Below are 21,706 nucleotides of genomic sequence, written 5' to 3' on the forward strand. Positions count from 1 at the left end.
TGACGTGGCGTGGCCCTAATAACTTTTTCCAGCAGCTTTGCTCCACATCTGTAAAATTAATGCAATGACAATGAGAATAAAAGAAAAATCAAGGTTCAAAGAAATGGACTTCAATATGACAGTTTATTCTCAAAATGCGTATGCATAATGAAACAAATTAAATAAACACAATATTTATGAATTAATCCAAATGGTACAAAAATAAATGTGAAAATGATGAGGTTGAAATTGAACAAATGCAAAACATAAATTATAATCCCAGTTAAAAGCAGCCTTATTTAACTCTTTTTATTCTAGACAAAATAACAAAAAACCAACACATGGTTTTGTGAACTGCTTTTGAAATCTGGCTCACAGCCTTTACAGTTCAATTTTCTCCCGAGGACAGTATGTCTCTTGTTCAATTCTTCTGTGTAATAACAAATAATGATCTTACTATAAATATTAAAGTAATGCTATCTATGATCATTCGCAGGAAGAGTTCTCAAACTAAACGTGTCAAAGTAAGTAAAGACACAATCGTGAATATTCAGAAATGTCTTTTTATCATGAGGAATAAAATGAGGCTTAAAAACAAGGTTAGTTTTATCTATGTATTTAGTTGTGTTATTTCATAACGCATGATATCGTGAGATACATTTAATGAACGTGTTTATTTTCCCTCACAACAGTAAAGATGTTAGCAGTTCGTCTTATCTTATTTGCAGGAAAGATGCATGGTCAAGCGTAATGCCCACTTGGTCTCAAGCTATTCGGACTAAATAGAAAATGCACTCATTCTAAGAAGCAGGAAAAGAAAATGGAGACACTGAGCGCTTGCTAAAAGCAGGTGCAAATATAGGCCCAGCAAAACTCACTAACCGTAGACTTTGATACCTTCCGTGGAAAAGAAATATCACAGTAATTTGTGATGCTACCTATGCACTGATGCATGTCTCGGCCAGGCACGATGCGCAAGGATAACAGCGACAAGCAATGTTTCAATCAGAAGATATTTGATGTTTTACAAAGCGTGGGTTTTGCGAACTGAGATTTTGTTATGGACGAAGCAAATGGAAACCAAGCGACAGTTAGTGCGAGTTGCTTGGTTTCCAGATGTATCGGGGTATCACTTGTTGCTTTATCGTCGCATCGCATCTGGTAAGGACACATCGTGGGAGTGACTGTTCTGACACATACAGCTACATATTAATATACAATTGACAGAATACCTTTAATATTTAAAAGAGGCTGCTCAACACCCCACCATAAGTGTCTAGGAATGATTTCCAGAATCATTGTAATTAGTAAAACGTTTCACGTCGCCTCAGTCATGCTTTTATCGTACTGTCGGTTCTTTCCTGGCCTGGATCATAACGTAAAACTGCTTTATAAAAAGTAATAAAACAAGCCAAATACAAGGGTGAACTAAACACACTATGTACACTAAATACAAACCATTCTTATCATGATATCACGACTGATGCATCTCCCCGAAACACTATTTGGCTTTACCGACAGATCTTACAAGATTGCATGTCCTTTTTCAACGGAAGATGGATTGTATCGGATATTGGGGTTGAGATGGCACAAAATCTGGAAGCTGTAATCATCAAACGATCATTCAATCTCAGTCTTCTGAAGGGCAGTCTGTTGTGGCATTCTGCACTCTGGGACGTTTAGAGGTTGTCCCCTGGTTGGTACTGTGGTTCGGTGGCAGTGAAGTAATCTTCAAGGAAAGCTTGCAGGTATTCAAAGGTGGGCCGCTCCTCGGGGTCTCTCTTCCAGCACTGAAGCATGAGCTCATGCAAGGAAATTGGACAGTCCTGCGGGCAGGGCATCCGGTAACCACGCTCCACTTGCTCAAGCACTTCCCGGTTGTTCATGCCTGAGAGAGACAAGCGAAACGTACTTTGATTAAATTAATTGTTACGCATTATTACTATCAGCTGAACTGTTGGCACAAAAAGTTGTGGCTTCGATTCGGATAGGTCACTTTGGATAAAAGTATAAATGTAAACAGCCATCCGCTCATAGATTTTCTGAATTTGAATATTGCATCACTCTGAGTCTTTAACTCTCAATACTTTGTTTTGAAACTCACCTGGATAGGGCACGCGTCCTTTGGTTACCAGCTCTGTGAGTAGTATTCCAAACGACCAGACGTCTGACTTGATAGTAAACCTTCCATAAAGCGCCGCCTCCGGAGCCGTCCACTTGATTGGAAACTTGGCACCTGCAACCAAACACTGGATTTATGGATCTGGAAAAGTGGCCTAATTTTGAACTGGGCAATATTTCAAAAGGAAATTACAGACTGCACAGAATACGTTTGCTGAGAAACAGGCCAACGTTCGTAGATAGAACATAACTCAGTTCTTGTTTTATGACCTGATAAAATACATCAACTCAATTTTAAACACACTGTCCACCATAAGGCAATAAACCCCCTAGTGGTTGTTAGGGGAAATTACTTTAAGATTTATTATATATTTACGATAATTAGATTTGGAATAATTAGATATTTTTATAATAACGTCTTAACCCTCACCTTGTCGTGCCGTGTATTCATTGTCCTCTATTAGCCTTGCCAGTCCGAAATCTGCAATCTTGCACACTAAACTGTCACCAACAAGTATGTTGGCAGACCTCAGGTCTCTGTGGATGTAGTTCATCCTTTCAATGTACGCCATGCCTGCAGCAACCTACGGTAAGAGCGAAAGCACAAGCAATAAAAAAATTGCAATGTCCTGCGGTCAGGTAAGTGCTGCCTGAAACCGAACACCTTTAATGATTATTTGAGTGCACTGCGTATCAAATCATTTTACTAACCTGAGCTGCCATGTCCACTAAATTTGGCAACTTAAGCCCGCGTCCTTCGCCATCCTTCAGGAAATCCAACAAGCTTCCTGTAAGCCCATCAGAACATACGTAAACAAACCTGCGTTCATAATGTCATTTTTGTATTTATTTAAACCACACTTTTTATTGTTCTGTGTAGTTTACGAAATTCTAGTGATGCACCGAAATGAAAATTCTGGGCCAAAACCGATGGTTCAGGATGCACTTGGCCAAAACTGACTTTAAAAAACGTATATTTATTTCTATAAGTAAACCACAAAATGAAAAAGAAAATAAGAAAACAATTCTAGATATATTATTCTTCCTTGGTCAGTGTTACACAATCAAATATAACTTATTTTAATTCTTATTTTAGAATATTACACAGCATAACAGTAGTCAAGTCAAACTGTGTGATCTCCGACAATAAACAAAAATTAAGGCGGCCTTTTTTTTGCGTTTCATTTTCTGTCCGCTGGTTCTGAGCTTTTCTTATATATTTATTTATTATAGCCTTTGTTACAGTGGGCTTACGTGATAACAACTCTTTTAAGGGAAAGGGCGGGGATCCGGAAATTAATTTATTTGAATGTTTCTTCTCAAAGACGTCAGAGTAAAGGTCTTCGCACATACGGTCTAGATTTTCGTACGTGTTTCTTCGTATTGGCGCTCGTCTGTACGGTGTCTCTGAATTGTCAAAACGCGTCTCAAAAAGCTTGGTACGGATGCGAAAAATGCAAAAAAAAAAAACCCAGTTCTATGACGGACCAAAAATATCGGAGGCAGTGTGTAAATTTGACTGAACAACGTGAGGTGGTATTAATTTTTTTACCTGCGAAAATTTGTCGTTACCTGTTTCTTTAAAAGTTTTATTACATACAACCTACACCTTTTAGTTTAAAAAGGCAGGACGTGCTACTACCTTTATTCATATATTCCGTGACAATGTAGATGGGCTCTTCAGAGACGACGGCGTACAGCTGTACAAGCTTGTCATGCCTCAGTTTCTTCATTATCTGAGCCTCCTCCAGGAACGACTCTGGGGACATTGTGCCTGGTTTCAAGGTCTTCACTGCTACTTTAGTATTTCCATTCCAAGTGCCTGCCATTCAGTCACAAGATTTCATAGTTAGTGAGTCATTCAGTCGGTGAAAGGAACCACACATATAAATCCTTCCAGAACAAATGGCATTCTGACAATAAGAAATGTTTACTGCCTCTAATAAATCTCTGGCCTTTGAATTAAATGTAACACACACATATATTTTATTGGGCATGCGGTTGAACTAATCGCTTACCCATCCAGACCTCTCCAAACTGTCCATTCCCCAATCGTTTGATGAGCTGAAGTGATTCCCGTGGAATCTCCCATACATCTTTGGTTTTGACGGACAGGTCGGCAAGGCGGGGCATCCCTTTGTGGCACGGGACTATTAACCGGCAACAAAGCCCTGCGGCCCTGGCTGAACGCGGTAAGATTAAAAAGATTAAATACTGGGTCAGGCATTTTGAATGTAAACAATGATTATGATTACACTGATTACGATTATATAAGATTAAGAGATTATGAACAGTCCATTGTCAGATGTGGATAGTTCAGTTGATTAAATTTTACCAGAATAATGGTGCACAAGCTGCTGCAGAGTTTCGAATTGAGCTCTAGTGGTGATGTAATAGCCGCCGTTGTCCAACTTTCGAATTTTGTAGTGTTTCACATGATCGCCTTTAGATTCGTCCCAGTCTTGTATGGATAGTGAATATGCTCCTACGAGACAAGATTGTACAGCGGTGTCAAAGATCTGAAAGTGTTTCAGTAAACTAGATTTGGTTCGCAAAATCAGATGTAGATGCAAAATATGTCTGCTTTATAATGGCAATCCGTACATTTTTGCCGTTAAAAATAAAGTTATTAAGAAAGAAAATAAAAAAACTGTTTCGCAGTGTCATTTTAAAGGAATGAAGAGTACGTAAAGAGTACATAAAGTAACCTGCAACTTTAAACAGAGATGGCGATAGAGAAGGAAAAGTTACAGATTGGAGCTTTAAATCGTTTTTTTACCTTTCGTGGTCTCACTCTCGCGAATAAGGAACGTGCCTCTGGGATTTCCATTTGACAGCAGCTGCCTCTCTGCGTCTTTACGGCCTAGCTTACCAAAATACCAACTACAAAGGGACACATAGTGTTTAGCTACCACATGACATGTTATTGTGCTTGAGCCAATGAAACAGGCTATTTAGAGTAATGCAGAAAACAGGAATTGTAGGTTTATGTTCTACGCAGTGGTCCTATTTATATTTCAAATACGTCTTTTTTAACACGAAACTAAACTTACTCTTCTGCTTGTATGGAGTCTACTGGAGCCACGTAATTACTGGGTATGTATCCCGTTCCACCTGTAGTGAGAGAACGGGCCTCCCACCAGTCCCCTTCCCTGAGAGACAACAACAGGTGCAAGAGGACAAAACAGCCAATGAGTGAATTGCAGAATTTTATTTGTTGATAAAAAAACGACACGGTCTATAAATGACACGGTTCTGTCACGCTTTTATCTAAAAATACATATTTAAAGTGATAGTTAACCCATAAATGAAAAGGATGTCATCATTTACTCACTCTCTTGTCATTTCGAACCTGTATGACTTTCTTTCTTCCACACAAAGGAAGATATTTTGAAGAATGTTGTAAACTGAACAGTTGCGGCACCCATTGACTTGCACTGGTTTTGTGTCCATACAATAGAGGTAAATGGGTGCCGCCGCTGTTCAGTTAACAACATTCTTCAAAATATCTTCCTTTTTGCGGAAGAAAGAAAGTCATACAGGTTTGAAATGATCAAATATATCCTCATCTGTGCTCTGCTGAAGAAAGGAAAGTCAGTGAGGTTTGAAATGAATAAAGGGTGAGTAGTATTTTTGGACGCTTTGGTCACTTTTGCACTTTTGTCACAGATACAATGTTCTCAAAAAATGTTTTATTATGAACTCACGTGCTATTCAGAATCTGGAACTTCTCGCCTTTGCGAAAACTGAGGTCATCTTCTGACCTTGCTTCATAATCATAAAGTGCTACAAAGAGTGTCACTCCTACAAACAAAATGTATACAAATCAATTGATTCATACAAACAGAAGCTGCCCCCAAACTCAAATCAAATATTTGAACAAAGTTTAATGGAAAAGATTGTTTGTTATTCATTTGCAATTTATACTTTAGTTGCAAAGTGCAAGAACAGCACAGTTCCTATTTGTGTTACCTGTTCCACCCCGAGATCGCAGCGTTCCGGAGTGCGAGGAAGAGTTCACTCCACCGAACACAGTCACGCCTTGACTGACGGGGGCATGGAAGTTGTTGTAGTTGGGGATGGTGGCGACTCCAAAGATGGGATAGTGCTGAGGTGTCGGGTCGGCCCCATAGCGATATCCTGCGTGCTGTGAGACACTAGTTTCTCTGTCGTCTGTGAGTTTGGTCGTCTCTTTGTCCTTACATTGCACACAGCCCATTATCTATATTCTATGGAAATAATGAATGTTTATGTACGGACATAATGACTGAATGAACAAGACATTCAAAACAACCATCAAACTAACAATTGCGACGTAAACTAAAATCCCTAATTGATAAGTTACAGGGACATAAATCAATAACAGAGGCGATAATTGATTCTTTTTTTGAAAGACGGTTTACTTACAGCTTAAACAAATGAATGTGTCAGTCGATGAAGCTGAGATTTATTTACTGCTATTCTTACTTGTAAACGTAGCTTTGTGTACTGTGCTTACAGTTGGAATTTAAGGCAAACATTTATGCTCTCTCAAGAGCTTTTAAACAAATAAATAAATGTCTCATTCTCATTTAATTCCATGTTACCCATTCTGCTACCAAAACCTTTAAATGTTCAATTTTGTGACAGAGTCAAAGGGTTCACCCAAAACTGAAAATTTCATCATTTACTCATTTCAAACATGTATGACTTTCTTTCTTATGCAGAACACAAAATTTGATATTTTGAAGAATGTTGGTAACCAAACACCGGCGGCACCCATTCCCTTCTATTGTGTGGACACAAAACCAGTGCAAGTCAATGGCTACCGCCATTGTTTGCTCACCAACATCATTCAAAATATCTTCTGTTGTGTTCTGTGAAAGAAAGAAAGTCATACAGGTTTGAAATGACAAGAGGGTGAGTAAAGGATGACAGAATGTTCATTTCTGGGTGAACTGTCCCTTTAAGAGAAGAAAAATAGGAGCAGTCTGCTTTACAAGTGACTACATTTAGACTTGAATTGTAATGTATACAGAGGGAAAAGGACAACATATATAGACGATAAACATACCAAGGCGAGCACTGGGCTACCACAGTGGAGTATTCGCATTCCATTCAATTAAAGGTGGAGTGAAAACATGATTCTCTCCAATGCCTGAGTGGGCAAAACAATGAAAAACCAAACATGTCATTTTATTTTGTTTTTGTCATGCAACTTTGCCTGGACTTTGTGTTGCTTTAGGTTGCGCATTTCCAAATTTAACACCAAGAGACCAAAACGTCTCTACCACGGTCATTACAGCTTTATTTTTGTTCTATAGTCACCAGTGCACAAATGTGTAAAGAGACCATTTCACTACAGAGACCTTTTTATCATTCAGGATGCATAAAGACAGAAATAAAGGGGAAACAAGGTTTTATGTCTCACAAATAATATTCAGTGTATGCCTACATCTACTGCACTGATGCTTTCCCAGACATAAAAAATGTCAGAAGGATTCTCCAAAATTAAAACCTTAAATAAAAAACACCTCCATGAGATATTTGTGTCTTGATAACGTAAACTCAAACAACTCTTTTATGATTTCATCATATAATAAGATGACTAACAGTCCATTGACAGAGGCCTTATTCTTCCATTCAATTGTGTATATAAGGCTTTTCTGCAGCGCATCATTCCCCTCCTGCCAAAGAGAAAAACACTACACCATCTCCACACACTCATTGTCGATGTTAAGCATCGCTAAATAATATTTACGCGGAATATAAAGCGAATTCTTTAAGATTAGTGCAGCATTAGAATAGCATCTCCCGTCATTATCATTATTCAGAATATCCAATGGATTCAAATCGGATGCACCAAGTGTATCAAAACGCCAGACCATAAAAAACGCTTACCAAGAGAGGGATTGCCCGAAGTGTTGTGTATATCGCCGCAAAGAAAGAATCGTAAATAGGTCATTTGCAGATAGACTTTTCCCTTTCAATAATGTGTCGGTAAATTATGAAAATAACAACATTGGCCCTGACGATTCGGGCTGCTCCTGTCGCCGAGTGTAACAGATGATGGCGTTGGGAGGAGGGTTCTCCGAGGGACGGAGGGATGTGATTGACATAATGTTGAACCAATCAGGGTGCGCGGGAGACGCCTGCGTGTGCGTGCATATTTTGCCTCCTCGATGGTCCTCCGCTGCTATGATGCAAAGTGGGCTTGGATGTGGTCAATGTGAGAAAACAAGCGAAACATCTTCAACATCACGTTATTATTAAGTTCTGGGATCTGTGTTTAACAAAGTTCTGGAGTCTGTGGTCAAAAATATTTAGAAAAACTCCTGAAACATGGTGTATGTTATCTAACCTGCTGGTTCTCCATCTTTCCAGACAAGTGATGAGCCGGCTCCTCCTCAAAAACTATAAGTGTTGCATTATCAATATGATACATCAATGAATACAAAGTACAACAAAAACTCATGGCTGTATCCTAAACTATGGAGCTTTTAGAAACGTATTGATGTGTGGACACCACATATTCAAAAATGTGTTCACAATTTCTAATCAGTTATTAGAACTCATTATTTAGGCCAATATTTACTTTTTAAATGCACTCTGTTAGATGATTCTTGTACTATAATCAACTGTTCTTAGATCAAAAGAACTGGAAGCTATGAAATACATCACTGCACATTTTATTATACATTTTGAGTCACTTTATGCTATAAAGATTTCTGGAAAGAAACAACTGTTCAAAATGATTTATGAGGCTCCACTAAAACATATTTGTTCATTTCTAATCTTTGAAATGCCAAAGACTAAACTTGTATGTTATAGGTCTGTTTCACATTTTTGTAACTTTAATTACGATTTTCAATCATTTTTTACCATGCCACTTTTTAACACTTTGTGGGTGCTGAAAACACTTTAACGTTTCAGACTTCTCTGTTTGACTTTAAAAATGAATACGTAAAACGTAAATTAGCAGTTTGCGGCCTAAATCTTCTCTCACTCTTTCTGGATAACTCAGCCAAATAGTCATATTCTCACACAATCACCCATTCAGACGTAAACACATGTTTCACCGTTGCACATTTACAACATCGTTGTTGTTTATGAGGAATCTGCTGTGATGTTGCTTATGTGAGCAGTTGCCATGGTGACGTGAGTTAGTATGTTAATGTGAAAGCAAGCTTTGGACTATTTCAGTGAATTCAAAACAGCTCGGTCTGGGCTGACGATAAACTGTGACTGAAAATAGGTCACCAGGATCCCTCAGAATGAATTCAGCATGCTTGCAATGTGTGACTGGATGTTTATATTGGAAATGTGTAATCCATGGATGGAGTATTGCTCTAGCAAAGGGCTGATATTCTTGCAAATGCAGCAAATGCATTGCCTTTTTAGTGCATTCATATGGTTACGTGGAGTAATGATTACTCAGCCAGGCCATTTAAACCTGGTATTCTGGTGTGCCTGCTTGCAGTCAGATGATGGAAAAAATGATGATTTTTGGATATCGAGCGCATTTAAAAAAAACTAAAAGACTCAAAAGCCGTTAATTAAAAGTATTTTGATAAAATAAGAATAAAAAAATAAAGGCAAAACATTTGTGACTTGTTTTCAACGGTACTGAATCACCAGTTGCTGGTCGCGCGCCCCTCCTCCCCCTCCAGCGCCCAAACATGGCCCCTCCCCCCAGCTTCAAACAGGCGCCTGATTGGCTCACGCGGCTCTTCTGTGACGTCTTGAGCACTTGGGCGTTGTATCCAGCATCTCATTATCAAAAGAGAACAATTTCATTATCTACGTCTCGTATCCCAAATAATTTATTTTTTGAGAGTCTGCAGTATTTATCGTTTTCTCCTAAACGCTCTATCGCAGCTTCGCCTCTCGTTGTCTCTTTCCGCGGGTTTATTCAAAAAGAAACGCCGTCGAGAGCGACCACGCGACGCGTCTGAGGGAGAAGCTCGCGCTCTTTGTTCATTCATTTGATCTGCTGGGATTCTTTGTTGCGCGTGAAAGCATGGGAGCGCAAATCTCCAAAAACGGCGCAAAAGAGGAAACCGCTGCCGAAAAGCCGTCAGAGGCAGCGAATAAATCAAACGGGCAGGTAATAATTTTCTTTAATTATCATCTTTGGTGTTGTATACGTGTGATGTTTTGAGGGGGTGTGCAATACCAAAAATCCAAGTCGGCTCAGTTGAACAATGCGCCGATCAACAAAGGAACTCGAACACTTCACTGAAAATCAACACTTTGCGTTAAATCCCGGTGTTTTTTGGACAAATATGTATTGGCGAGATGCGACAAACGGCAATCGGTGGGTTTAATTAAGTATAAATGCCCTTTTCACATCCACACGTTTCCTTACGATCCCCCATGTGAACATGGTCAAATGCACGTAAAAGAAAATCATATGTTGCATTTTGGGGAAAAGCACAAATAAAACAAATCCAGTCGTTTTAAATGAGTTTAATGGACGCTTTATTGAAGCTTTGTCGAGCTTCGCCGTCCAAAGCCATTTCGGTTCAATCACCACGCCTTTATTACATCGTTCTGTTAAAATCGTGCTACAAACACAAATCCGCAGATTTATTATGAAAAATGACTTTAATATAAAAAGTGGCATTGCGAGACCTTCGCTTTCGAAGCGATCGCCCACATCTACTTTACACGAGGATCTCCCGGGTTTGATCAACGTTGGTGAGATCTACTCGTCCATCTTGCAACCCTTTCACTGTTAGATGGCAACAGCATCACCCAGACAAAGTGTATGAGACTTCACCCACGTGGCAAACCTATAGACTCCACTCAGTGTTCTGTAAACGCCATATATTTTTAGGTTGTAGGCATGGAATATAAACGAAGACCGCTGCAAGTAAAATGATAACTTATTACAATTTCCTTCCTTTCCACAGGAGAATGGTCACGCTAAAACCAACGGGAATGCCTCTCCAAAGGCAGATGCCGCCACAGAAGATGTGCAAGCCAACGGCAAACACTCCCCCGATGGAGAAGTAAAAGCAGAAGAAGGGAAAGCTGAGGAAGGAGGTGCAGAAAAGGCCGCTACGGAAGGTGAGGGGCAGAGCTCTGCCGTCGCCAACGGCGAGGACTCGGCCAAGCCAGAGGAAAATGGCGCAGCTTCGGCGAGCACCGAGCCTGCCAAACAGAAAAAGCGCTTCTCCTTTAAGAAACCATTCAAACTTAGTGGTTTCTCGTTTAAGAAGAGTGCCAAAAAAGAGGCCGAAGGTGGAGAGGCGGCAGCACCAGCCGCTGCCGAGAATGGAGAGGAGAAAAAAGATGAGCCAGAGTCTGAGGAAGTCAAGCCCGAGGCCTCCAGCGAAGAGGTGAAGACCGAGGCTCCAGCCGAGGAACCCAAAGCTGTGGAACCAGCTGAAAGCAACGAGGAAAAACCATCCGCTGAAGTCGTCGAGGAGAAGCAAGCGGAGGCCGCACCTCAAGAACCAGCTGCCGCGGAGAGTTCGGAGACCCCGGCCACCACAGAATAAGATGGAGGTGAAAGGATGAAGTCCGAGGAGCACAAACATGGAAAATTTGTACAAAAACCAATGACATTTCAAACCGTCTGTTTTAACCCATACTCTCATTTCATCCATTCTTGTTCCATCCACTACATTGTACATGTCATTTTGAAGGAAGGGTGTTGGATGGAGTGATTGGAAAGTGAAAGGCACAGTTTTTCCCATGTTCTTCATCAGTTTTTTGTAGCAGTTGTGTAAGTGATGTGTGCGTGCGTGCATGAGTGAGATTAATAACATTGCCTGTTTCATACTTTTTTGTTTTGTAGGTGAACTATGTTAGTGTCATAAGGACATTGAGTTGAAATGTTAGTTGAAGGTACTGGCGCCATACAATTGGGTAAATCAAATGTGTAAAGAAAGAGATCAGAAGCGACGTCATCAAACAATTTACAGAGGTTATTGGTCGGTTCTCATTCTATTTGACTGTCATCTGTTACATGAATCACTGAAATTAGGTGCTCGACCTCAAACGCTGCGTTGTGCAGGACTACAGCATTATGTATTGGTATTTGGCTTTTGTCATTACTGGGTTTTATGATGTTGATGAAATGGCTCTCATGTTTTTCTTAATATCTGTGGTATTAAATGAAGTATTTTTTCTCTAGAGATACTCGTTTCAGTGAGAATGATGTTCTGATTTGTTCAAGATCAAAACTTTTGACCTGTCGTGTAATGCAGTCAAAGTGGTTTTATTCCAACACAGTTCCACAAATGTATGAATTTGCCAGTGCAATCGTCAAGTAGATATTCTTTTCCTGTAAATACTTCAGCACCATCTCTACTTGATTTTTAAATGGAATGTAACTGCGTGCAAATTGTTCACAATGCTTCTTTTACCCCTGCATTTTAGGGGCATTCAAAACTAAAATAAAGGATTTAGAAAGAGAATGTATGAGTGTTTTATTTAATAACTGATTCCAAATCAATTTTGATATTTTCTGAAGAGCATTTTGAGTGTATTTTTATACATCAAGTCTTAAAAGTAGTCAGCAATAAAATGCATTTAAATGTAAATAAATACATAATGTTTACAGTTACCAAAATATATCACAATGGTGTGAAAACATTTGTGGGGTCAATATGACCCCAAACATATCATTGCTAAAACTTGCTGATATATGGAGGGTTAACGGGACAGTTTACCCAAAAATTCAAATTCTGTCACTTACTCGCCTTCAAGTTATTCCAAATCTGTATAAATTTCTATTTTTTTCCTGATGAACACAGATAAAGATAGTTGGAAGAATGCTTTGTAACCAGTTCTTGGCCACCATTGACTACCATAGTAGAAAAAAGTGGTAGTTAAAAGTGCCCAAGAACAGTTTGCTTTCCTACATTCTTCAAAATATCTTTTATTTGTGTTCAACAGAACAAAGAAATTGATTCGGACCATTTTGAGTGTAGATGAAGGCAGAATTTTCATTTTTGGGTGAACGGTTCCTTTAAATGTTCTGTTTTAAAAACTGTTGAATCAGATCTGATTTGATAAACTTCTTAAGGAGTATGTCATATTCAACCTGAAGTCTTTATTTTTCTCCAATTTAAAGTTTAGTGAGAGGATAATGTGGAATAAACGTGTACATGTGAAAACGATATTTATGTCTTTTGGTTTATTTTGGGTTTTGTCTTATATAAATGAACATCTCTACACTCAAACCCCTTACGTCTACATCTTTTCAACAACAGCACCATAGAAATCGTATAATTATGTCATTGTATGAGGTTTTCCTAGTTTCCCTACACCTCTCAGACATAACACCTAGATCTCAAAGTTTCATCTAGTTTTGTCTTCTTACGCTCAACTTCAGTAAATATCATTTTTTAAATCCTTTGAAAGTCCAAATGCTTGGATGTTTTTAGCCCACCGCAGAAGCTAAAGATAAACTTAAACCCTGCATTTTATACATTCCCAGATTAACTCCGCCACTAATCTAGCAAACCATAAAACGGGTGTGTTTTCACCCAGTATTCCTGTTCCTGGTTTAAGAACTGGACAACCTTAAACTTGTGGCTTCTGCCCTCTGTCTGCTCACACATGGAAACAACTTTACCCTCCAGGTGCTTTGCCCTGACTTATTTCACTCAATCACAACCCTCGGAGGGCAGTCCCCTGGCTGCCTGTGGCTTCTGGCTCCCGGTTTCCTCCACCCAGCAGATTCTGTTTGACTTGTCTCCCCACCTAACCCACATCTCTTTAAGGTTGGCTGGCTGAACTTAACACAGCCATAAAAGCCCGTCCTGTGTTCCCTTTAATGTTTTAGGGAAACTCATTTTTGAACCACAAAAGCTAAATCCAACTCTTAAGGAACAGTTCACCCAAAAATGAAAACTCTGTCTTCATTTACTCACCCTCAAGTTGTTCCAAATCGGTATTCATTTCTTTGTTGTGATGATTACTAAGAAAGATATTTGGAAGAATGCTTGTAACTATACATGAAACAGTTATTGGCCACCGTTGACTACTGCCATAGTAGGAATTTATAATTTTCTTTGTTCTTTTAAAAAATATATATATTTTGAAGAATGTAGGAAAGCAAGAAGTTCTGGGGCACCTTTAACTACTATTGTGATTTTTCCTTCTATAGTCAATGGTGGCTAAGAACTGTTTGGTTACAAGCATTCTTCCAAATATCTTTCTCTATGTTCGTCAGAACAAATAATTGTATACAGATGTGGAACAACTCGAGTGTAAGTAAATGATGACATCATTTTCATTTTTGGGTGAACTGTCACTTTAAATCTAGACACTTGCCTATTCTTCTCTGTAAAATATGTTTACATTTAGGCATTTGGCAGACGCTTTTATCCAAAGCGACTTACATTGCTTTTCCTATACATTTTACATAGGTATTTGCAATGCTCTTACCACTGAGCTACAGGAAAGCCATGTATTGTTTAAGTTAGCTATTAAATCAAAAGATGAAAACACAGCAGACAGGAGCTCTTAAGGAATGTGTTTATTTTAGCCATCATGGTTTACAGAGCAAAATTATTATTTTGGATAACATTGACAGATGTTCATTGTTTGTGAGTTTTTTCACCAGCTCACATATTCAAGTCAGGTATAGGGATGTCAGGAAGAGCATTCTGTTTAATCAGTAATGATATAAGTTCATCAATAACAGACAGGAAAAGACACAAAGATTTGAATAAAATCAAAATGGAAACAAACAAAGAAAAGATCAAACAAAACAGATAAAAAACAAACATATGATGGTTCTTAGGACACAACTTCACATGCTCTCCCCATGGAAATATGTCATTTATAAGGATTTAACAGCCTTTCTATCCCTGATAACTTAAATTACTTCTTTTTATTGGCACCCATTGCTTGGAATTTTCAAGTTGATATGCTTACATTTCTCAGAACAATAGCACAGTCTGTTCTGCATCAATGTTTGCAGAACAGGATATTTGTCTGAGAAATAGTGATGGTTTTAAAAGACGTGATGTGGTTTGATCACGTGGAGGCGATCAGGAACCCAGTGAAGGTGCAGTGGACATTTTCAGCAGCATAAATGGCACTAGCCTCATCATCAGGGATCTGGATATAAACAGTGTCCTGCTCATTGAGCTGAAGGACAGCACCACCGGACATTTGGTCCAGGAATCCCTTGTTATACTCATCATAGGTAAACACGACTGGTTCGTTGTTTTTGTAAAGTGCCACCAAGGCGTTAGCCCCATTGATATGCATGCTATAAGTGAAGTAATAAATTCCTGGATACTGGCAAGTAAACACACCTGTCTCGGGGTCATAATGCTGCTCTGCATTGTACACAATCTGATCAAACTTAATTGGGCTGCCTGCTGGGGGATAAGGTTTCACAAGTGCAGCAGTGAATGCAGATACTGGACTCTTGACAAAAATTGGATACTCTGCCTCCACATGGCCTCCCTTCTCATAAACAACCTCACCAGGAGGACCAGGTGGGCCAGGAGGTCCGACAGGACCAGGAAGTCCAGCAGACCCATCAGATCCAGGAAGTCCAGGAGGACCCTGAGGTCCCGGAATTCCCTTTGCAGTCAAACCTGCGGGACCAGGTGTCCCAGGAAGACCGGGGTGACCTTTAAGACCTGTTGGTCCTGAAGGACCTGGGGGGCCACCAGGGCCTCTTGGGCCAGGGGCACCTGACTCTCCTCTTTCACCGGCCGCACCAGGATGTCCTGAAAGACCCTTTGGCCCTGCAGGTCCAGGTGTTCCTGGAGTACCAGGAGCACCAGAGTGGCCAGTATCTCCTTTGCTACCTGGAGCACCCGTAGCTCCTCTTGAACCTTGTGGGCCTGCTGGCCCTGAATAACCCTGCTTGCCCTCAACTCCCTGTTGTCCTTGCTCTCCCTTGTGTCCCTTTAGCCCTGGAGCTCCCGTTGGACCTTGCTCACCCTTATCACCTGGTGCTCCCCTCTCACCTTGGAAACCTGTTGCACCCTGAGGACCAGCTGCACCCGTGGGACCAGTAGCACCTGGATATCCAGTGTGCCCTTTAGCACCTGGCTCACCTTTTGGACCCATTGCCCCTGGGAGACCGCCTGGACCCCTTTCACCTTTTACACCAGCTTCACCTGGTTTGCCGTAACCAGGACTACCAGGAGAACCAGGTGTGCCAGCTGCTCCTTGCGGACCTTTGGGGCCAACAGAGCCAGGCATACCTGGGGCACCATTTTCACCTGGTTTGCCAGGCATTCCAACTCCGGCGGCTCCTTGATGACCTTTCGGACCTTGCATCCCCATGGGTCCAGGTTGCCCATCATGACCAGGTGTGCCTGATTTGCCTGGTTCACCAGGACGTCCAGCGCTGCCAGGTCTTCCAATACCAGGCTCACCAGGTTTCCCTGGAGCACCTACGGATCCTGCTGGACCTCTCTCGCCAGGTGGTCCATGAACCCCGATTCCTCTATCTCCTTTCTGTCCCGGTAGACCTGGAACACCTGGATGTCCTTTAAGACCTGTCTCTCCCCTTGGTCCCATTGATCCTGGAAGACCTGCTGGTCCGGGTTTGCCTGTGGCAGAGTAACCTGCAGGTCCTGGGCTACCAGAAGGGCCGGGCATGCCCCTGGGACCTTGAGCACCAGATGCACCATTGTCTCCTTTTGGTCCAGGTGCACCTGTGGCGCCAGGTTTGCCAGGTCCACCTGGAGAGCCAGGTTTTCCAGGTGAAGAGTAACCAGCAGGTCCAGGTGATCCAGGTGGTCCCTGTGGCCCGGGCAGTCCTTCTCCATTATATCCTTGGGGTCCAGGGGGTCCAGGAGGTCCAGCTGGGCCGGGCTCTCCAGGAGTGCCAGGTTCTCCAGCTACAGACACCACTGAAACGAAACAAAAGGTAATCCAGTGTCAATACTTTATTTAATCAATAATCGCTTGAAACTGAAAAGACTACTGTTGTATGGAACAAAATCAAGATATTTATTTGTATTTCATTCTGGGACTTTGTGTCAGTTGAGGAGTTTATGTTTTCTATAAACATAAAATTAGAAAGAAAAAATATATAAATTTTTGATGTATTGCTAGAGTTTGTAACAGGTAAATAAAACAACTGACTGCAGCCATGTGCAACTGCTTAAGATCCACTTATGATTAAATGAATTTGTTTGAGTGATAGTACTATTTTTTTTTTGCCTTGAGTTAATCCACTTAAATGTTTCAGTATCATATCAAATCACATCAATGTTGGACCAAACTACTTATGTTGTCCTAAATAGCAGTACACTAGTATTAGTATCTCAGAGTATGATGAATCAGGAAGTGCTTTACAGCTGCCCTATAAAGCTTTTTTTATTGCACAGCAAGGCCCCAGAAGTAATATGTTTTATGCTTTAGATCCTTCATCTAAAGTAGCAAAGGTTTTTCCAGAACATCATAAACACAATGAATTATATGAATTATATTCATACTATATAAACTGAGATTTTTTTTCAATAGCCTACGACATTGCACATTCTTTTTGTTATTTTGTAATTTCATTGTGAATCTAAAAATGTCTAAATGAACATACATATTTATGTGGCAAGGAAATAAGAGGCCCCTGTTTTATATAACCTTCATGTGGTAAGAAAACTATTGGTTTGTAAACTGGATCACTTTGAAAGTCATTTTTGGAAGCACTACATTCATTAACCAAAACAGATGCGTCTACATTTTGCTGTGACACACCCAGACAAATAACTTTTCATCATGTTTCTAAAGGGTGTTTTTGAATATATATAAAAATGCTCTTGGTTGGGGTTGATGTGAATTTACACTTTAAAATTTAGAAAAATATTGAATTCCTTTTGCCGAACCCAATCAGATAAACAAGAACACTACTTAAATGTACTGCAAATGTGTTTAAAACGACATTCATACATTTAAAATCCCATTTATAATATTTATACATTTTTATGTATGATATATATTTGAACGGTGGACATAAGTCAATGCAGTCAAACATTAAAAACACTAATTCAGCATCTTGAGTTTAAACTCCAATATCCAAAACAGAATTTACAGAAGGATGGGAGAAGAATAAGAAAAAGATCATGTAACATTTAATGTAAAATAGAAGATGTTTACCATAGTTTTTTTTACTGTAAATTATGAATTATCTATATAGTTTAGTTAAATCGAGAGGTGTAATGTGTTTAAAGCTAACCATTACTTTAAAATCCTAAAAAGACGGATTTCATTATGCTATTGGAAGAGCCGTTGTGTACAAGTACCCAATCAGAATTCTGGACTCATGTAACTTAATATCAGGCGCACATCTTAATTTTGTTTAGCTTGCTTGCATGTTAAGTAAAGGATACACATGTGTCGTTCTAATGTCTTTCATAGCCAACACTTGTTTTGCAGAATGTAAAGAAAAGCCTATAAAAGCCTAAACTCTTACCATGACTTTTGACCGAGTATGGCTGGTACTGAGGGCCCTTCACCGACTTCTTGACGTATCTCTCCCCATGAGCAGCCACAAAGGCGACGAGGAGAAGAAGAATGCTTGCTACACGTAGTTCCATTTTCTGAGGTCAAATCTGCAACAGAGGAACAAGACACATTTTTGTTTAGATACACTTAAAAACAATAAAAGATACAACATTTTAATACAGTTGACTATACACTAAACTTTCAAGCAGTGTATAAGTGTTCCTTCTTCTCTGCACCTGCTGACAGATGTCCCTAAATTTCAGGGCCTAGTGCCTCAAAAACATCCAAAGAAGTATGAAAGCAAACACCTACCGGCATACTTGGGTTCCAAATAAATAAATGAAATGCGGCTCCCACTTCTGAATATCCTTGTATTAGGATCCAGACAGAGGATCTTCTGCTGCATAGCACAATGATGAGGGTTTTTATACCATATCTGGCCCTTGCATCATTAAAACAGCACCTACCACACTAGTACCTCCCCTCTCAATGCTAGGCTGTAATTACCAGACAGATTTGCCCACTGTTGGCATGTCACTTCTGAATGGCTTTTTGCTTGAGTGTTTAGACCCATGATTAGATCTAGTTAAGTTCCCCTCAAAGCTACAAAAGATGCATTTTAGTGCTAAATTTGGCAAAAATTGTCATTTTAAGGGTATGGAAGGTCTCTATGATGTGTATGTCCACGTGTTACCCGTAGAAACCTGATGCAAACAATAATTGAGATAAAAGACGGCTTGATCTTCAAACAGTGTGATTTCTGGTATATGCATTGCAAATTTAGATGTATAACATTTAGTTGTGACATATTCAAAAATAATTTCCTGTTTTACAATTATCATTATTATATTGACATTTAAAAAATAAAAATACTTAGAATAAAAATAGATTTACTTAGAATAAAAATATATAAGTGTTTTGAACGTTACTGTGATATTTAAAGCCTCAGAAAACTGGTGTTGAAAATCTTTTTTTTACCCTAGTCTGGTAAAAAATTCCTCTCATGTCTTTTGTCTGTCTGGTGGACTTACATTTCACCTTGAAAACATTCAAAAACATACATAGAAGTAAGGATAGTTTAGGTTTGCTGGTGTGCTGACTGATGAACATCACAACAAGCACGATTAAACCGAATGCACCATCAGAAAATATATTTAAGTCTTTTCCTTGAGAAATATACCTACAGGAGCTACTTTGAGTCTGTTTGTTCAGCTTCTCTGTGTGAGTGTGAGGCTTTCATAAAAATGTACTATTTCAGGCCAAGCAAGTTTATGGTTCTTTACGTGTGTATTTTTGCAAGTGCTTCACCCAGAAACAGCTAATAAAGAAAATATAAAAAGACGTTCTGGAAAATACATCTGACTTTTTTACCCTCTTTGCTGAAAGTGCAATGGCATATGATGACAATTCCACTAAATGGCCAGAAGGGGGCACACATTTTGATCCCTGCGTTTGTTTTTGGATTCTGCATCTTTATCTTCTCTTTGCTGCCTTGACTCCCTTTCATCATTTTTTATTTTCCTAAATTGGTTCTCATCACAAAGCTTTCCATTACTCTCAAAAGCAAGATGCTTTCCTTAGTAGACATAGACTAGAATTTATTTTTGGATGCATGGGAAATGCACACACCCCATTAATCATACCCTCCGTAACACAAAAGCAGTCTCGAGGTATGATCGTGATCAGCCCCTAAATCTCAACATAATAACATATGGTTCAATCCCTATTTGATTTATAATGTACACTTATTTGCGTTCTTATTTCGAGTAATGGGAAAAGCAGGTTAAATGGATGAACCCTTTGCACAATTCTCTCAAATAGTGTATGATTAAGCATTCCCTCAACATGAAGCTTGTTTCAACATCTCCAATTTTCAGAATTAGTCTCAATCAAGTATAATTTTCCAAAGTGGTGCCTTAACATATAAATAGTTAAAAAAATAATTACAGTCTAAAAGCATTGTTTTAACACGTTCAGCTACCGAAAAAATAACTGGATTGTGTAGTTCTGCGGTAAAATGCTTCACAGAGAATATAAGATGTGATGTTTTGGAGACACGGCATGACATAAAAGATCAAAATATCAGCTGTCTGCTCTTCTGCACCACGTGTTTGATTACAACTTACTCTCAGACACTTGATTTTTGCAAAGACAGACGTTCTTTTCTTCCACTGATTCTGACTGATCTCTCCGAACCGGCTCGCATTTATGAGCGTTAAACCCTATAAACACTTTTTTCTCAGCTGCTGACAACGGTTCTTTCTAAATGTGTCATTGAGCAGAAGTCTCCAGCAAACATTCATTTTTGCAAACTATGTTTGTGTTTACAACCCACTAAGAAGGCGAGAGACTCAAAATGTTACCAACATTTAGTTTAATGACAGAGCAAGTAAGGGTGGAGTCTTTTTTGTGACATTTTCATGTTTATTTCTTCACTCCTTTTCAAAAACTGTCAAAACGAACGCAAGGTTTTTTGCATCGCTCACCTCAAAACACCTAGGATACTTTTATGCATTATGAATCGTCAATGTATAGACAGTCGCAGATGATATCATGTTTTGCTAGCGGTCATTAAATGTGTCACAAGTGCACCGAGTGATCTAGTAACTTTTTTATGAGCTGTCGTAAGGCCATAAAATGTCAAGGCTATGAAGTCAAGTTTACTTCACTTCGTAATAATAGAGGAAAAGATATACGGAGCGAAAAAAGTATGCATGGTTGGCTTAGTCAAGTAGGCCTCTGGTAAAATCATTACCCTCTATGACCCTCTTGTTGTGGTTGCCATCTCGTTTTATAATAACCAGAATGGCCTGCAATGTAGGCCTTAATAAAAGTAACAACATCGTATGAATGTGAATTTATGGTCTATCTGCAAAATGCTATCGCTTACTATTCTCTTCAATTGTTGCCATTTTCCAATCCTTTATTGAAACTTTTGAAGGAGCGATCAGAATGTGATGACGGAGTAGCTGAGGTATGAAGTGGAAGATTCATACAACATGACAACAGCGATTATTCAGATTTAGGCACACATTAAAGTGGTTTTTAACAAGTTTTGCTGAAAATCAATATTGCAAATTTTCTAGGTCAAATCTAATTGTAAGATTTTGTTTGATAGACTTCAGTAAAACACCTAGGAATGATTTATTTATACACAACCTAGTGTCATGATTCTGCCCGTTTTGTCATG

General features: G+C 39.4%; 3 protein-coding genes across 3 annotated transcripts; 1 reads left to right on the forward strand and 2 right to left on the reverse strand.

Annotated features, from left to right (window-relative positions):
- Positions 1-104: 104 nt before the first annotated feature.
- Positions 105-8,158, reverse strand: fyna (FYN proto-oncogene, Src family tyrosine kinase a). Its single transcript, XM_056768013.1, has 13 exons — positions 7,981-8,158; positions 7,154-7,237; positions 6,073-6,329; positions 5,808-5,904; positions 5,154-5,252; positions 4,880-4,983; positions 4,436-4,585; positions 4,119-4,283; positions 3,743-3,922; positions 2,812-2,888; positions 2,531-2,684; positions 2,084-2,215; positions 105-1,867 (listed from the first exon to the last, which is right to left on the reverse strand). The coding sequence occupies exons 3-13, from the start codon at positions 6,317-6,319 to the stop codon at positions 1,659-1,661; spliced, it is 1,614 nt and encodes a 537-aa protein (XP_056623991.1). The 5' UTR covers positions 6,320-6,329; positions 7,154-7,237; positions 7,981-8,158; the 3' UTR covers positions 105-1,658.
- A 1,656-nt stretch (positions 8,159-9,814) lies between these two features.
- marcksb (myristoylated alanine-rich protein kinase C substrate b) lies at positions 9,815-12,506 on the forward strand. The gene is made up of 2 exons (XM_056767860.1): positions 9,815-10,186; positions 10,995-12,506. Exons 1-2 carry the CDS (start codon positions 10,100-10,102, stop codon positions 11,583-11,585), a joined length of 678 nt encoding a protein of 225 aa, XP_056623838.1. The 5' UTR covers positions 9,815-10,099; the 3' UTR covers positions 11,586-12,506.
- A 2,054-nt stretch (positions 12,507-14,560) lies between these two features.
- Positions 14,561-18,943, reverse strand: col10a1a (collagen, type X, alpha 1a). The gene is made up of 3 exons (XM_056767938.1): positions 18,829-18,943; positions 18,485-18,623; positions 14,561-16,922 (listed from the first exon to the last, which is right to left on the reverse strand). The coding sequence occupies exons 2-3, from the start codon at positions 18,606-18,608 to the stop codon at positions 15,079-15,081; spliced, it is 1,968 nt and encodes a 655-aa protein (XP_056623916.1). The 5' UTR covers positions 18,609-18,623; positions 18,829-18,943; the 3' UTR covers positions 14,561-15,078.
- Between the last annotated feature and the right edge of the window lie 2,763 nt (positions 18,944-21,706).

Source organism: Triplophysa dalaica, chromosome 15 (assembly GCF_015846415.1).
Source record: "Triplophysa dalaica isolate WHDGS20190420 chromosome 15, ASM1584641v1, whole genome shotgun sequence".
Classification (NCBI taxonomy): Eukaryota; Metazoa; Chordata; class Actinopteri; order Cypriniformes; family Nemacheilidae; genus Triplophysa; species Triplophysa dalaica.

Excerpts from the sequence above, each read along its gene's own strand:
- fyna (XM_056768013.1), bottom strand. The coding sequence starts at position 6,319 with ATGGGCTGTGTGCAATGTAAGGACAAAGAGACGACCAAACTCACAGAC. Across the intron at positions 3,923-4,118 it reads GTTTGGAGAGGTCTGGATGG|GCACTTGGAATGGAAATACT; the intron begins GTAAGCGATTAG and ends ACTGAATGGCAG. Across the intron at positions 2,216-2,530 it reads TGAATACACGGCACGACAAG|GTGCCAAGTTTCCAATCAAG; the intron begins GTGAGGGTTAAG and ends GTTTGGTTGCAG.
- marcksb (XM_056767860.1), top strand. The coding sequence starts at position 10,100 with ATGGGAGCGCAAATCTCCAAAAACGGCGCAAAAGAGGAAACCGCTGCC. Across the intron at positions 10,187-10,994 it reads CGAATAAATCAAACGGGCAG|GAGAATGGTCACGCTAAAAC; the intron begins GTAATAATTTTC and ends TCCTTTCCACAG.
- col10a1a (XM_056767938.1), bottom strand. The coding sequence starts at position 18,608 with ATGGAACTACGTGTAGCAAGCATTCTTCTTCTCCTCGTCGCCTTTGTG. Across the intron at positions 16,923-18,484 it reads ATACTCGGTCAAAAGTCATG|TGGTGTCTGTAGCTGGAGAA; the intron begins GTAAGAGTTTAG and ends GTTTCGTTTCAG.